The sequence below is a fragment of the Dermochelys coriacea genome, chromosome 3, assembly GCF_009764565.3.
Source record: "Dermochelys coriacea isolate rDerCor1 chromosome 3, rDerCor1.pri.v4, whole genome shotgun sequence".
Lineage (NCBI taxonomy): Eukaryota > Metazoa > Chordata > Testudines > Dermochelyidae > Dermochelys > Dermochelys coriacea.
In genome coordinates, this window is record NC_050070.1 from 161403816 (window position 1) to 161420803 (window position 16988).

The 16988-nt window shown below is 39.0% G+C and overlaps 1 protein-coding gene and 1 long non-coding RNA gene across 3 annotated transcripts in view; one reads left to right on the forward strand and one right to left on the reverse strand.

Annotated features, from left to right (window-relative positions):
* FBXO28 (F-box protein 28) overlaps nt 1-16988 on the reverse strand; it is a 32291-nt gene that overhangs the window by 10665 nt on the left and 4638 nt on the right. Inside the window, exon 1 of one of the 2 annotated variants that reach the window (XM_043511711.1) lies at nt 12448-14749. The exons of the other annotated variant lie outside the window; for it this stretch is intronic. Coding sequence (XP_043367646.1) covers nt 12448-12525 — 78 coding nt within the window. The 5' untranslated portion in view covers nt 12526-14749. Of the gene's footprint in view, nt 1-12447; nt 14750-16988 lie in introns of those variants that run through there. 2 annotated transcript variants of the gene reach the window in all.
* Nucleotides 828-5546, forward strand: LOC122459494. The gene is made up of 3 exons (XR_006280225.1): nt 828-1688; nt 4920-4935; nt 5536-5546. It is a non-coding gene; the product is annotated as an uncharacterized LOC122459494 (long non-coding RNA).

The window sequence follows — 16988 nt, forward strand, 5'->3', positions numbered from 1 at the left end:
GGACCCATAAAACATCTAATTACAAGGTTCAGCATCCTTTTAGACAAGACTATGTTTAATGTATGTGTACAAGGTAAAGCAAACCCTGCTTACTACCCCTCTAACCTGTAAGTGGTGGGGGAGACAGTAGGAAAAAGAGAGGGTGAAATTCAATGTTATTTATATTGTTGTTACTTGCATGTTTTTATTAGCCAAATTGTGGCTCAAGTTGTTAATGAACATATTCCTAATTTAACTAATCAACTGTGCATTATTATTCCAAAAATAGGTAGCTAGTTAGTTGCAGTTCTGGACTTACCCAACAAGGGAATGAAAGCCAGGAAGTATAATCTTTCTGCTTTACACAGCAATTATTATTTTAAGGAAGCACTGAAGCTTCTAACAATCAAAATGTAGCAAACTTTGCTACCCACAATATAAACTATGGTTGTTATTATATGTCCTAAATCATCAAAGTAAATTGTTCAACTTATCTAATTGCAATTTTCCCTTTATATTTCCTAAATAATAAAGCATATATTAATATTTTTTCTTTTTAACTCACTTGTGTTTTAATCTAGGATTTAAAGACTCAAGGAAAACACATTTGGCTCCTGATAAAATTGTTAAACTTATTTTATAGGCTAACCAAGGGGTAAACCCAGAACAATTAATGATTTCAAACTTTAGGTTTCCTGGACTTGCTCTAAGCCAGTGGTTCTCAACCTTTCCAGACTATTGTACCCCTTTCAGAAGTCTGATATATCTTGCGTACCCCCAAGTTTCACCTCACTTAAAAACTACTTGCTTACAAAATCACACGGAAAAATACAGAAGTGTCACAGCACACTATTATTGAAAAATTGCTTACTTTTTCATTTTTGCCATATACTTATAAAATAAATCAATTGGAATATAAATATTATACTTACATTTCAGTGTATATAGAGCAGTATAATAAAGTCATTGTCTGTCTAAAATCTTAGTCTGTACTGACTTTGCTAGGTTTTTTTTTGTTTTTGTTTTTTTTTTTACATAACCTATTGTAAAACTAGTCAAATATCTAGATGAGTTGATGTACCTCCTAGAAGACCTCTGTGTATCCCCAGTACGCATACCCCTGGTTGAGAACCACTGCTCTAAGCAAAAATGTTTATTCCCTTGGTGTTATGGTTCGGTGGTATGTTGGGATTACCTGTTTGTTTGATGGTTATATGTTTTATGTCATGTGACTAGATTGATAAATTGTTGCAACAACATTTTTGTGCGCAAAGGTGTGAATAAAGAAGTTAATAGGAAAATAATTTGATGGTACCACACAGTTTCAATATTAGAATTAGGGTTTGATCACCATGTGCATGTTCCTATAAGACACCAATAGTAGTTCCATTTTTGCAAATGTCAGTCAAATATAAGTATATTTGTCTCAATGAAAAAATTAATTGTAATTAATATATATAAATATAAATACAATTTTGATTTGGAGTTTGTCAGGACCCAGATTAAAATTCAGGAGCTCACTGAGCAAACCACTATAATATTAATGTAACTATATAACATTACTATATTAGAGCAGTTTTATAATGTTACAATATATATTTGGTTATCATAAAGAAACAAAGAAAATACTTAAAAAAAACAGGTTCTAGCTAAAGTAACATGGTGTTGGGGTTATCAAGATAATCACCCCAGCAAGAGAGTGAGTGAGTGTGTTTCTGTTCTGCACAATATACTGGGAAGAAATCTTGCTGACTTATTTGTTTTGGGTTTTGCCCTTGTAGAATTTGTGTCATTCTTGTATTGTTTGAGGGTTCACTGCTCAGATTGTTTAACCCTCACATATGGAGAAGCACTTGGTTGTTTTATATCAATATCTCGCTTTAGCGTTTGTAAGGCAATAGATCATTGTAAATGTATAATGAACCCTTTAAGCTAAGTTATTTGCCACAAAAGGAGCATGATGGAAACAGGATCCCTTAGACGCCTCAGGTTTTCAGGAATAGTGAAGGAATTAAATTATCGAATCAAAAGCTGGTGGTTTTGCCCATAACATCAAGTCCCACAACATTGTACCAGGAAAGGGACATGTCTTTACAGGTATTCAGCAACGATCCTCAGAGGCAACGAGACCCAAGCCAAAACTGGCTCATGGACCATGTAGCTGACAGCATTATGCCTCCTCTGCAGCAGCCCTGGTGTCCTGATAGTTGGTTTGGTCAGATGCCTGGCCAACTAAATGCAGATTGTGAGTTCCAATATTTGACTACCATAAGAAGGAAGCTGAGAAAAAGGACTTTTCTGTAAAACTCCAGATGGTGAACTCTAACTCGGTAGTAACTGTGGTCTGGAACCAACAGCAGCAGCCCGTTGTAAGGATACTGTTTGGTGCACTTGTGTCATCTTCAGAGCAATATGACCTCATCCCCAAATGGCAGTATACTGAATTTGGGGAAGACTAATAATCAAAACATGGGACAGTATTGAGGTTATTGCCTGAGCTAATGACATCAATGTACAAATATACGTTAGAAAAAAAAAAGTATCTAAAAGGGGTCACCATGGTCAAATTGGTTCCCCCATTCCAGTAGTGGAATCCTATCAAATTGTTAAGAGTATACTAGGTAAAAGACAACGAGGAATACTTGTGGGACATTAAAGACTAACAAATTTATTTGGGCATAAGCTTTTGTGGGCTACAACCCACCATATCAGATGCATGGAGTGGAAAATACTGTAGGAAGATACATAAATACACAGAGTACATGAAAAGATGGGGGTTGCCTTACCAATTCTAACAAGACAATTCAATTAAAGTGGGCTATTATCAGCAGGAGGAAAAATCACTTTTGTAGTGGTAATCAGGGTGGCCCACTTCAGACAGCTGAGAAGAAGCTGTGAGTAACAGTAGGGGGGAAATTAGCATGGAGAAATAGTTTTTAATTTGTGTAATGACTCATCCACTCCCAGTCTTTATCCAGGCCTAATTTGATGGTGTCCAGTTTGCAAATTAATTCCAGTTCTGTAGTTATTCGTTGGAGTCTGTTTTTGAAGTTTTTTTGTTGAAGTATTGCCACTTTTAAGTCTGTAATTGAGTGTCCAGGGAGGCTGAAGTGTTCTCCAACTAGTTTTTAAATGTTATAATACTTGATGTCTGATTTGTGTCCATTTATTCTTTTGCGCAGAGACTGTCTGGTTTGGCCAATGTACATGGCAGAGGGGCATTGCTGGCACATGATGGCATATATCACATTGGTAGATGAGCAGGTGAACGAGCCCCTGATGGTGTGGCTGATGTGATTAGGTCCCTTATATGGTGTCCCTTGAATAGTTTTGTGGACAGAGTTGGCAACAGGGTTTGTTGCACCGATAGGTTCCTGGGATAGTGTTTTTGTTGTGTGCAGTGTAGTTGCTGGTATTTGTTTCAGGTTGGGAGGCTGTCTGTAAGCGAGGACTGGCCTGTCTCCCAAGGTCTGTGAGACTGAGGGATCATCCTTCAGAACAGGTTGTAGATCCCTGATGATGCGCTGGAGAGGTAATTTAGTTGGGGGCTGAAGGTGACGGCTAGTGGCGTTCTGTTACTTTCTTTGTTGGGCATGTCCTGTAATAGGTGACTTCTGGGTACTTTTCTGGCTCTGTCAATCTGTTTCTTCACTTCAGCAGGCAGGTACTGTAGTTTTAAGAACACTTGATAAAGATGCTGTAGGTGTTCGTCTCTGTCTGAGGGATGGAGCAAATACGGTTGTATCTCAGAGTTGGCTGTAGACAAGTAGAGTAGGAGCTTTAGGGGACGCGAGCTGAGGAAGTGTTGTTCTAAGTCAGCCATAAAAATGTTGGCATGCTGTGGGGCCATGTGGGTACCCATAACAGTGCTGCTGATTTGAAGGTATACATTGTCCCCAAATGTGAAATAATTGGGCGTGAGGACAAAGCCACAAAGTTCAGCCACCAGGTTTGCTGTGACATTATCAGGGATACTGTTCCTGACGGATTGTAGTTCATCTTTGTGTGAAATGTTGGTGTAGAGGGGTTCTACATCCATAATAGCTAGGATGGTGTTTTCTGGAAGATCACCAATGGATTGTAGTTTTCTCAGGAAGTCAGTGGTGTCTCAAAGATAGCTGGGAGTGCTGGTAGCGTAGGGCCTGAGGAGAGAGTCTACATAGCAAGACAATCCTGCTGTCAGGGTGCCAATGCCTGAGATGATGGGGCGGCCAGGATTTCCAAGTTTATGGATCTTGGGTAGCAGAGAGAATACCCCTCGTCGGGGTTCTAGGGGTGTGTCTGTGCAGATTTGTTCTTGTGCTTTTTCAGGGAGTTTCTTGAGCAGATGGTATAGTTTCTTTTGGTAGCCCTCAGTGGGTAATGGCCTCTAGAATGTGGTGTTAGAGAGTTGCCTAGCAGCCTCTCGTTCATATTCTGACCTATTCATGATGACGACAACACCTCCTTTGTCAGCCTTTTTGATTACGATGTCAGAGTTGTCAGACTGTGGATGGTGCTGTGTTCTGCACGGCTGAGGTTATGGGGCAAGTGATGCTGCTTTTCCACAATTTCAGCCCGTGCATGTCGGTGGAAGCAATCTATGTAGAAGTCCAGTCTGTTGTTTTGATCTTCAGGAGGAGTCCACGCAGAATCCTTCTTTTTGTAGTGTTGGTAGGAAGGTTTCTGTGGGTTAGAATGCTGTTCAGTGGTGTGTTGGAAATATTCCTTGAGTCGGAGACGTCGAAAGTAGGATTCTAGGTCACCACAGAACTGTATCACGTTCATGTGGGTGGTGGGGCAGAAGGAGAGGCCCTGAGATAGGACAGATTCTTCTGCCGGGCTAAGCATATAGCTGGATAGATTAACAATATTGTTGGGTGGGTTAAGGGAACTACTGTTGTGGCCCCTGGTGGCATGTAGTAGTTTAGATAGTTTAGTGTCCTTTTTCCTTTGTAGAGAAGTAAAGTGTGTGTTGTAAATGGCTTGTCTAGTTTTTGTAATGTCCATCCACGAGGAAGTTTGTGTGGAAGTCTGTTTTTTTATGAGAGTAACCCTCAGCTATAGGTTAGTGGATGTAACCATGTCACCTTTAGTAACCTGGGGAAAGACCTGGAGTAGTAATGGGTACAGTATATACTCCTGGGGGAATTCTCAGCCACTGGACAATGCAGAATTTTGAAGAAATTAAAGTTGTGCATGCAGAATTTCCTTTCCCCCCCAACAGAAATGGGCTGCAGTGCTCATAGCTACCACTAGGGACCACTGGACTCTGCAAAGCCCAGCTTGCACATAAAAGACACTCTACTGTGGAGGGAGAGGGAGCTAGTGGTTTCCTAGCAGCTGCAGTTCCCAGCATGCCCTGAGGAAAAGAGAGTGCAGCCCGCAGGAAACTCCATGCAAGCCTGGGACCGAGCATTAGGTTGTTGTTTCTCCCTCTGGATCCCTGGGATCTGGAGCGGGAGAGGGAAGGGAAAAGGTGTCAGGCCAATGGAGGCCCCCGCAGATGGGCTCTGGGCAGGGAGGGAGTGTAGGTATCTGGGCTGGGTGGGACTGCAGTTGGACTCTGAAGGAGAGTGTTTGTGTGTGTCTGGCCCTCCAGCTGGGCTCTGGGGGGTATAATGGGGCAGAGAAACAGGAACAGGATTGTCATAGGGGTTTCTTTAACTCTCTACTTCTGGGGGAATTTTTTTGTGTGTGCCCATATTGTTACAGAAATACTTGCTGATGGGTATTTTGAAATAAAATACCAAAATATTTGAAACTGGCGTGATTATGTAGTGTTATTTTGACAAATAAAATTTGCAGAATTTTAAATTATTGTGCACAGAGTTTTTCTTTTTTGGCGCAGAATTCCCCCATGAGTAAGTATATCATACGTCAGTTCTGCATAGAGCATACGTGTTAAACACCATCATAGTTGGTATTAGGTAATAACCTATAATTTTAGAATTGGGAAAGGTACCACTCTTAAATCAAGGATTAGCAGTTGTTAAAACTTTTTAAAACATGAAACAGGAAGAGCCACTTATTTGATTCTTGCCAGAGTGCGGCTGGAAGCAATTCAGGTATGGGATCTGTGACACAGCATCCTAATTAAGACTCTTGTTATTTAACTAAGATTACATCATGGCAAAACCTTGTCTATCCCATCCACAGCCTCTTTGCCAGTATTCAGTCCAGATGAGAATGTGTCCAGTCACCTGGCAGCCATCCATTCAGTAGGTCACTTTGAAGACAATGTCTACAATGAATGCATCAGAGTATCTCTTCTGGTAGTATATCACCCAACATGGGAAATTCCACTGATGTCCTATTGCTCTGAAAAGGGGTATCAGTACATTGGCAGATATGATATGGCTGAGGTGAACACATCGCTGTGTGGCCAGAAAGAAGATACCAACAGAATCCATTGTCATCGTCGTTGGTAGCCTAGCAGGCTAACCAAGCATTATTCTCTTATGAGAAGGGTAACATATAGTGGAGATGGTCAGTATTGTGTAAAACCAAACATCAAAGATCTTTTTATGGTCAATTTGAGTGCAAGGTCACAGGGTCAAAATTTGTTACACCCCAAGGGTGGCAATTCCCCTTTATCTCTCATCTATTGTGTTATGTAAAAAGCACAGGTTTAAGCAAAGGATAAGGCCCTAAATTTGTGAGATAGGGTGATTGTTAACGAGTCCTGTCAAGTGGAGGACTTTATTATATTCATTGCCTTGCCTTCATCATATTCTGTCTTTATTATATTCAGCAGTAATGCAAGGAACCTATAGGCCTATATCCTGTTTATTAATCTTTATTAGCTTCAGCAGTTAGCATAAGGCTTGAGGCCAATTAACTTTGGCATAGATAAGTGGCCCAATAGTAACCCCTAAGTTTTGGGGAACTGGAAATAATAGATTGTAAGGGGTAATTTCATGACATGAACCAACCATAGAAACATGAGCCAACACCAGCTTTTGAAAAATTTTTGAAAGAACATCCAAACACAAGAGTGCCAGGGCAATGAACTGGCATATATGATAATAAGTTGAGATCATTAATATACTAACCTATAGAAGAAGGGCACCCCAACTTTATTAGCGTTAAGAAAGAAGAGGAGAGAAATCCTTACTGAATATGCATTAAACATGGTGGCATCAGCATATTATAAAAAGCTGTATCCCAGCCTGTGTACAATAGGGGAGAGAGAGATGTAGCCTTTGGGAGGTGTCAGAATGATGGCCTCTGGTGACGAAGAGGAAGGCAATGGTGAGGAAGAAGGTAATGGCCAACATCTCAGACTGGTCTGCAAGGGATGGTGTATGGATGTTCAGATGTACTTTCTGTATTTTCTCCATCTACCTTACTGAGTTAGTGCTTGTGACTTTGCTAAATATATTAATAAATTATTGTAAATATAGAAGAGGCCCAGTGAGAGTGTTGCAGCTGTGCACATCTGGGTTCCCAACCATATAGTAATTTTAATAATACTGGGCCTGATCTTGGGACAAGAACCTGTCAATCATCAAACTGGGAATTCTTAAGTAATCAATATAATTAATACATAATTTATAGATCGGGCTACAATCCTGGGAGATGCCTGAGAAAGCACAGGGATGGCTACTCCCATTATATGGCTGTCCCTTAATGAGCTATGCTGCCACTAGCTATCATCTTGTGGCTTTATACAAAAAATATCACTGGGCCAAATTCTGTCCTGATGTAAGCAAGAACAATTCCTATTGACTTCAATGGGAGCTGCACCTATGTGTACCTGGGCTGAACTTTATGTACAGAGAGGTTCCAATGGGTCATATAAATACTTTCATCTCTCAAAAATGCCAAAGACTTATGAGCCAGAAGTTGAAATTTAAAAAAGCGTATACGTGGAAAATTTTATTAAGACAAAAACCATGAGATGCAGAATTAAAGCATCTCAGATACATTTCTGTTCACTTTAAACTGACCAGTGTCAATAATGCTTCCTTAAAAGTGTAAATAAAATTATTTTAATCAAAAAATATTTCTCCATTTCTAATGGAGTCTTTAATTACAAAGATCACACAGTACTGAGTCTAGGTCTTAGCACAAAACAGATATTTTACAAAACAGAAAGCCAACATGTTGAAGATTTTTAAATATATTTTATAAGATATTTGTAAACTGAATAGCCAGTATATAAATAACAACTGGTGTATTTTAACGTGTCATGTTTTCAGCTTATAAATAATTGATATTGCCTCTTCAAAGGTTGACTACAAAAGGGAAGTGGACATTCTTTTAAGACTACATGTATGTGCTGAATGCCCCCCCACATTTCTCTGCTGAATGGAGAGCATTCAGCAGAGAAATATATTTTTAAAGAAAGAATTTAAAAACTAGCTGCTCTTCTCTGAAAGTTCTTAGCAGTTCAATTTGCTAGATGTCTGAAAATTAATCATCAGCAATAGGAGCTCAATCTCTAGTAGGCACAAAACAGCACAATATTTCCATGGAAGGGGGGAGAAGTATTTGCATGCGCGTATGTGTTGTTTTTTTAAAGATAAGTTAAAATGTATGTGCCAAAAGCCCCCATAGTGGTTAGTGAGAACATTCAGCACATAAGTCTAGGATTGACTCAACTGCATTTCCCATTACATTTAACTTCTAAGGTTGAAACATCAACATCGACTTTGAATTTACTGGTTTGTCAGTCTCAACACTACATTTATTTGGTATTTTCACTAAAAAGAACTCTATTTAACAAGCCTGGAGCACCCGTTTTATGAACCTGTAATCTTAGCCAAAAGACTTGTGTTCCATTTTGGACACTACAAGAATAAACACCTCTTAAATATAAGGCCGCATTTATCTTCAGGAACACATGCCCACATTTGGGCTTAAGATTTTCAAGTCAGTATTTACAATATATTCTGAAAATTTTCACATTTTCCTATTAACAAGTACACTGGCCACGGGACAGCTGCAGAAAGATTTACAGGAAGTAAAATTTGTTCTCTGTATTTAACAGAATGGAAAAAGCTAGGTGGAAGTCACTATTATTTTGTCTCTGAAAAGAATTGAGATAAAATCTGGGGCACTATTAGAGAATCAAAAAGTGCATAATCATTGAGAGTCTAACGCTTTAAGAGCTAGTATACTATGCTGCCCTCTCAGGCTCTGTGCGCTTTAGTATTTGCTGAAGACTAGGAAGATCCATGCGAAAAAAGGATTCCTGAAAGGTAACATGAAGAACCACTGATCTTTAATTCTAGTGCAGTTCTCCCCCACACTCATCGATGAAGTCAGCTAAGTAGTCAGTTTGATTTTTTTTTTCTTTTCAAACATCAACCCTTTAATTTGAAGGGAACTTTATGGCAGCTAAATTAAACCATATTTGTTCCAAGACAACCTCTCAGAAGTATTACTCTGGTCCAGAAGCAGGGAGTCACCTACATAGTGCTGTATGAATACCTAAAATACCACCTAAAGAATTCTGGTTTCAAATATAAGAAGCTTGAATCTTAGTGTTACTATATAAATGGCAAAAGCTAGTATATCAAAGATAGGTTTCAGAGTAGCAGTCATGTTAGTCTCTATTCAAAAAAAGTACTTGTGGCACCTTAGAGACTAACAAATTTATTTGAGCATAAGCTTTCGTGAGCTACAGCTCACTTCATCGGATGCATTCAGTGGATGCACACAAGTACTCCTTTTCTTTTTATATAAAAGATAGAGATTTTTCTGGCAAATACATTGTGAAGTTTGTCATTGTTTAATTAAAATAGTACAACAGACAAAGAAATAATCTTAATACAATTTTTGTGAACAGATTCATTGCAAGATATGTGAGAATATTCATAACGAAGTTTATACTGACATCTACTGGTATATATATAAAAAAATATTTTCTAGTGTGTTCAGTTATCCCCCAGGCAGTAGCCCTCAAAAAGTAATCTGAGCTGCACTCAGGATAAATTGAGATATTTAAGTATGGGGTTTATTAACCTTACATAGGTAAAAATAAGAACAGGCATCTCTCTTTTGCAGACAGAAAAAAATCAGCTGTGGTAAACTTAATTCCTGTATATTACTTAGCTTCAGTTGTGCTAATTATCACAAGTTTGAATCTGAATGCAAACTGATCAGGAGTGCCAACAGCAATTGAGAAAAGAATGTTTGAATCTATATACTATACCTGATAAAGCCCATCCTCCTTCATTAAAACATACGGCGACTATTTAGTCATGAGTGTTTTTAATAGAAGTCATGGACAGATCACAGGTGATAAACAAAAATTCACATGGTTGGTTGCAGGGCCGTCCAAGTGGCTGGCGGCGGTGTGGCTGTCCCCAGCGCCAGCTGCTTGGGCGGCCCTGGGGTCAACCACTCTGGCTGCTGCAGAAGACACAGAGGTTGTGGAAAGTCACGGAATCCGTGACAGACGGAGCCCAATTTAAAACACAATTTCTATATTATATTGCACAACAGAAAATTTACATTTCCATTTGGAAGTTTTAGCCTCCATTTTAAAAGTATTAGTAAATATGAAACTGAATGAATTAGTAAAAAAATATCCTTTACTTTGCCAGTTGCTACTTTGTTAGATGTGGCCAGGAATTATTTTCAAGGACCAGTTTGGAGAATCATCATAGGAAGATTAGTCTCAAACAGAAGGGTTTTCCTCTAGCCAGCAGTAGCAAGCAAAATAGCATTACTATGTTTGAAATGGTCTATACTATTTCCTCAAGAAAGTTTCTGAATGCAAGTGATTTGAATGGACAAAACAATCATTACTTTTAAAATGTAAATTTAATCTGTTCATAATGATCGTGTTTACCAAGTCTCACTAGAGGATTTTCCTACTATCATAAGTCTGCGGCAGACCTCAAACTTGTCATATATATTCCATGCACCAAACTGAGCACTTTAAAGTTCTTTCAGAAAAATCTCAATGAAAACAAGAATTGGAACTAGAAAGAATAATGGTAAGTCACCACATGCAGAGCAACCATGTGAAAGCTTTATAGAAATTAAAAATATATTTTCATTAATTGTTCTGTAGACGACTGAAGCAGTTGACACAATCTCACAGATTTAGCAGCTTTTCCTTTGCAGCACAGATCACATCTGCCTATCCTCACTAGAGAGATTTGACAAGCAGTGAGATCATATGGGAGAGAAAGTATGCAAAATATTTAGATACACTGCACCACAGCCTGGGGCTCCCTTATACTTTATAAAGTTTCTGTTTCAGATTATTTGAGCCATCTTGTTATAGAAATTATCAAGGCCTTATTTTAAATTCTACAATGAAGTAAAATGAACAGCCATAGATTTCCTGAAGTTCTTAGTTCTGGAATAGTAAAGCTCTAGTGTACAGCTTGCACCATTTTTTCTTTATGTTTTGGATATAGACAGAAAAGGGAAGTATGCCGTACAACCTGCTAACTATGAAGTTGGTTATAAGTGCCAGAGTTCATGACAACATTGTCTTCAGTGAGTACATGTGGAGATCAATTCTGGATTATTCACTCCAACCACCCTTGCTGTGGCAGTATCTTGAACTTGAGCTCATTTCCAGGATATCACAGCTGTATAGAAAACTGAAGTTGTAGACATTTATTGTCCCATTGTTTAAAAAAGGGTCCATTATTCAAGACTCTAGATCCATTTATGTTTAAATATATTTTAAAAAACCACAATCAAACATATTGTCTACAACTGGCAGCAACAAATCCATCCCAAAACTAGTTCAAAAAAAATAACTTACAGCCAGATCATCCCAACCCAATCCTTCAGACAAGAATGTCCATCACACACAAACCCACCAAAGACAAGAACCTAAGTAAGAAGATGGGCCATCACTGTGGCTTGAAGGTCAGCAAACCTAGACCCTTGAAGACCAACAAAAGTAGCAAGTTCAAGTAGAGGACCCTTCACCAAAAATGCCATTCTTCCAAGTACCTTAGAGACTAACAAATTTATTTGAGCATAAGCTTTCATGAGCTACAGCATCATATGCATCCGATGAAGTGAGCTGTAGCTCACAAAAGCTTATGCTCAAATAAATTTGTTAGTCTCTAAGGTGCCACAAGTACTCCTTTTCTTTTTGCGAATACAGACTAACATGGCTGCTACTCTGAGTCCTCCAAGTGTCAATTCCCAAATCTCAGGCCTAGAATATCTCTTCTGAGCTCAGCTGTCAGAACAGAAATACCAAGCTCTTATATAGCACTTAACACTAGCTGTCTAGATGCTTTAACAATGGAAATCATGATATTTATTTCATATGAACAGAGGGTGAAACTGAAGCAGAGGTGCAGCACCTTGCTTAAGGTAACTCAGCAGGCCAATGGCAGAGCTGGGAATAGAATCCAAGTTCAGCATTTTAACCACTATACAATGCTGCCTCACATTCAAAGCGTTCATAGAAAGAAAAGCAGTATCTGTCAGTGTTTTATTTTTACTTAAACCCAGAATATTAGTGGAATGCTTTCTGAATGCCATCAGGATATTGATTACCTTCTCAGAATATCCCTTCCTCTTCATCCTTGTCTTTTTCAATAGCCAGGTAATCGGACAGAGTTGTTGCAGAGTCATTGAAACCCGAGAACAGAAGTCTTTTTAAGATGGAAGATGTGCAAGTTTCCTAACCAACAGGATTACCAGATCTTTTCAAAAAGCTTGACCAGCAGGGTGTAATTTCAATCAAACCCTCAAGACTTCCTTATGATTAGATATGGGCAGAAAGGAAATGCATAAAGCAGGCCCTGAAGGGACCCTCATCTGAAGGACAGATGGTCAGCTACTGTTTTCCCCTCGATTCATCTGTCTGGAGTAAAACTTGGGTACTTTGAAGTTATGGCTTAGTGCAAATAGAGCAGACATGAGACTCCTTAGTTGTTGAATTGTATTTCCAAATACCTATTTGTTTAGACATCATACGTTTAGATTTATTTCCCTGCTTAACCAATCAGCTGCATTTTATATACAGTGCTTTAAATGACAGCAGATGGCACTCTGCAATATGAAGCATAGTGAATGTTTTTCTTGTGGAGCGAGATGATCTCGGTCTTGCCTGATGAGTGACAGACATCACAAACAGGTGATGCTCCTTTACTTCCACCTTTAATGACAGAACTACAAGCTTTATGGCTTTTAACACAAATTATGCTCCTTTTGGATGCCTAGAGCCAACCTCTCCATTGTACTAAAGAGATTTGCTAGTGTTGTGCCCTCCCTGTCCTTCTTCCACTCAGCCTACATCTTCTTTTCAGTTTATCTGGCTCCAATATATTTCACCTGAGAAAAATCTAATTGCATCAGTCCCCTGGGGCAATACACAGATATCAAAAGAGTAACTGAAATTAGAACATCTGTATCCTCCAGAGTGCTGATCCAGGGATAATAGAAAGGACTGAAGTGATCTATGTAAGCAAGTCCAACTCACTATGTCAGTTCATAGATTCCACGGCTAGAGGGGACCACTTTGGTCATCTAATCCAGGGTTTTTCAAACTTTTTTTCTGAGGACCCAGTTGAAGAACATTGTTGATGCCCAGGATTCAACAGAGCTGCAGATGAGGGGTTTGGGATGCAGGAGGGGGTTCCAGGTTGGGGAAGGGGGGGCTCAGGGTTGGGGTGCAGGAGGAGTCAAGGCTCTGGACTGGGGTTGCAGGCTCTGAGATGGGGCTGGGGAATAGGAATTTGGGGTGCAGAAAGGGGTTCCAGGTTGGGGGGGGGGAGATCAGGGCTGAGGCAGGGGATTGGAGCACAGGGTTGGGGCACAGACTTACCTCGGGTGGCTCCTGGTCAGCAGTGCAGCCGGGGTGCAGAGGCAGGTTTCCTGCCTGTCCTGGCACTGCAGACCATGCTGCGCCCCGGAAGCAGCCAGCAGCAGGTTTGGCTCCTAGGCGGAGGCACACAAGCGGCTTTGCATGACTCTCGCCTGCAGGTACCGCATCCCTCCTCACCCCCAGTTCCCATTGGCTGGTTGAGAGTTTCCATTGGTTCCTGGCCAATGGGAGTGCGGAGCCAGTACTCGAAGCAGGGGCAGCACGCGGAGCCCCGTGACCTCCTTGCCTAGAAGCCGGACCCACTGCTGCCCTGCTTCCGGTGCGCAGCACAGTGTCGAAACAGGTAAGCACTAGCCTGCCATAGCTTGGCAGCACCACCAACGGGTCTTTTAACGTCCCGGTTTGCGGTGCTGACCAGAGCGACACAGTGCCTGACATGCTGTGACCCGACCCAAAGTTTGAAAAACACTGATCTAGTCTCACTTCTAGTATAACACAGGCCATAGAAACTTCCCAAAATAATTCCTAGAGCATATCTTTTAGAAAAAAACATCCAATCTCGATTTAAAAATTGTCAATAATGGAGAATCCACCATGACCCTGAGTAAACTGTTCCAATGGTTAACTACATTCACTGTTAAATGTACACCTGATTTCAAATTTGTCTACGTTCAACTTCCGGTCATTGGATCACATTATACCTTTCTCTGCAAGACTGAAGAGCCCATTATTAAATATTTTTTCTTCATGTAAGTACTTATAGACTGTGATCACGTCACCCCATAACCATCTTTGTTAAACTAAATAGATTGAGTTTTTTCAGTCTATCAATATAAGCAGGCTTGGAAGGGCTACATTTTTTATTTGACATTCCAACAGACATACAAACCAATGAAAAAATATTTCCATCGATAATAAATGGAATTTCCAGACAGGCAAAATGAAAAAAAAAAAAAAGCTGCTTGAGAATTAAAGAGTTTTATTTAAGTATATTAGGGTGGTCGATTAATCGCTGTTAAGTTCAGTGATTAACTAAAAAAAAAATTAATTGCAATTTAAAAAATTAATCGCAATTAATCGCACTGTTAAACAATAGAATACCACTTGAAATTTATTAAATATTTTTGGATGTTTTTCTACATTTTCAAATATATCTATTTCAATTACAGCCAGAATACAAAATATACAGTGCTCACTTTATATTTTTTATTACAAATATTTGCATTGTAAAATGATAAAAGAAATATATTTTTCAATTTACCTCATACAAGTACTGTAGTGCAATCTCTTTATCATGAAAGTGCATGTTACAACTGTAGGATTTTTTGTTACATAACTGCACTCAAAAACATAATGTAAAACTTTAGAGCCTACAAGTCCACTCAGTCCTACATCTTGTTCAACCAATCACTAACAGAAATAAGTTTATTTACATTTACGGGAGATAATGCTGCCCACTTCTTAATTAAAATGTCACCTGAAAGTGAGAACAGGCGTTCTCATGGCACTGTTGTAGCCAGCGTCGCAAGATATTTACATTCCTGATGCACTAAAGATTCATATGTCCCTTGATGCTTCAACCACCATTCCACAGGAGATGCGTCCATGCTGATTATGGGTTCTGCTCGATAACATTCCAAAGGACTGCAAACCGACACGTTTATTTTCATCGTCTGAGTCAGATGCCACTAGCAGAAGGTTGATTTTCTTTTTTTGGTGGTTTGGGTTCTGCAGTTTCCACATCAGAATGTTGCTCTTTTAAGACTTCTGAAAGAATGCTCTACACCTCATCCCTCTCAGATTTTGGAAGGCACTTCAGATTCTTAAACCTTGGGTCGAGTGCTGTAGCTATCTTTCGAAATTTCACATTGGTATCTTCTTTGCATTTTGTCAAATTTGCAGTGAAAGTGTTCTTAAAACGAACATGTGCTGGGTCATCATCAGAGGCTGCTATAATATGAAATATATGGCAGAATGCAGGTAAAACAGAGCAGGAGACATACAATTCTCGCCCAAGGAGTTCAGTCACAAATGTAATGAACGCATTATTTTTTTAACGCGCGTCATCAACATGGAAGCATGTCCTCTGGAACGATGGCTGAAGAACGAAGAGGCATGTGAATCTTTAGCGCATCTGGCACATAAATATCTTGTGACGCCAGCTACAACAGTGCCATGCAAACGTCTGTTCTCACTTTTAGGTGACACTGTAAACAAGAAGGAGGTAACATTATCTCCTGCAAATTATAACCAAACTAGTTTGTCTGAGTGATTGGCTGAACAAGAAGTAGGACTGAGTGGACTTGTAGGCTCTAAACTAAAGTTTTACATTGTTTTATTTTTGAATGCTGTTTTTTTTTTTGCAGGTACATAATTCTACATTTTTAAGTTCAACTTTCATGATAAAGAGATTGTACAACAGTACTTTTATTAGGTGAATTGAAAAAAACCTATTTATTTTGTTTTTTACAGTACAAATATTTGTAATCAAAAATAAATAAAGTGAGCACTGTACACTTTGTATTCTGTGTTGTAACTGAAATCAATACATTTGAAAACGTAGAAAACATCTAAAAATATTTAAATAAATAGTATTCTATTATTGTTTAACAGCATGATTAATCACAATTAATTTTTTTAATCGCTTGAAAGCCCTACAGTGTATTTGTTTTGTATGGCATGTGATGCTGACAATGTGTTTTTACAGATATAAAGCTTTAATTTTTTGAATTTGTGTCTGGTGTCATTAAAATAATTGTTTGTCACGACCCCCTGCAATTTCCTACAACTGTAATAATTTAAATAGATAAAAATTAAAAAAAATCTTAAAACCCATAATTGTGAGGAACTGTGAACCTTTACATTGATAAAAATAAAAAACTTAAATGTTGATATCTGTCAAAATAATAAAAGCAAATTCTAACACGCCTAACTACAAATCATGTTTTCTAATCTTTTAATCAATCTCATAGCTCTTCTTTGAGCCCTCTCCAATTTATTAATATCCCTCTTCAATTCTGGACACCAGAACTAGACACAGTATTCTACCATTGGTTGCCACAGTGCAAAATACAGAGTTAAAATAACCTTTCTACTCCTACTTGAGATTCCTGTTTATACATCCAAGGATCACATTAGCCCTTTTGGCCTCTGGGAGCTCACGTTCAGCTGATTATTCACCATGACCCCCAAATCCTTTTCAGAGTCACTGATTCCCAGGATAGAGTTTCCCATCCTTTAAGTATGGCCGACATTCTTTGTTTCTAAA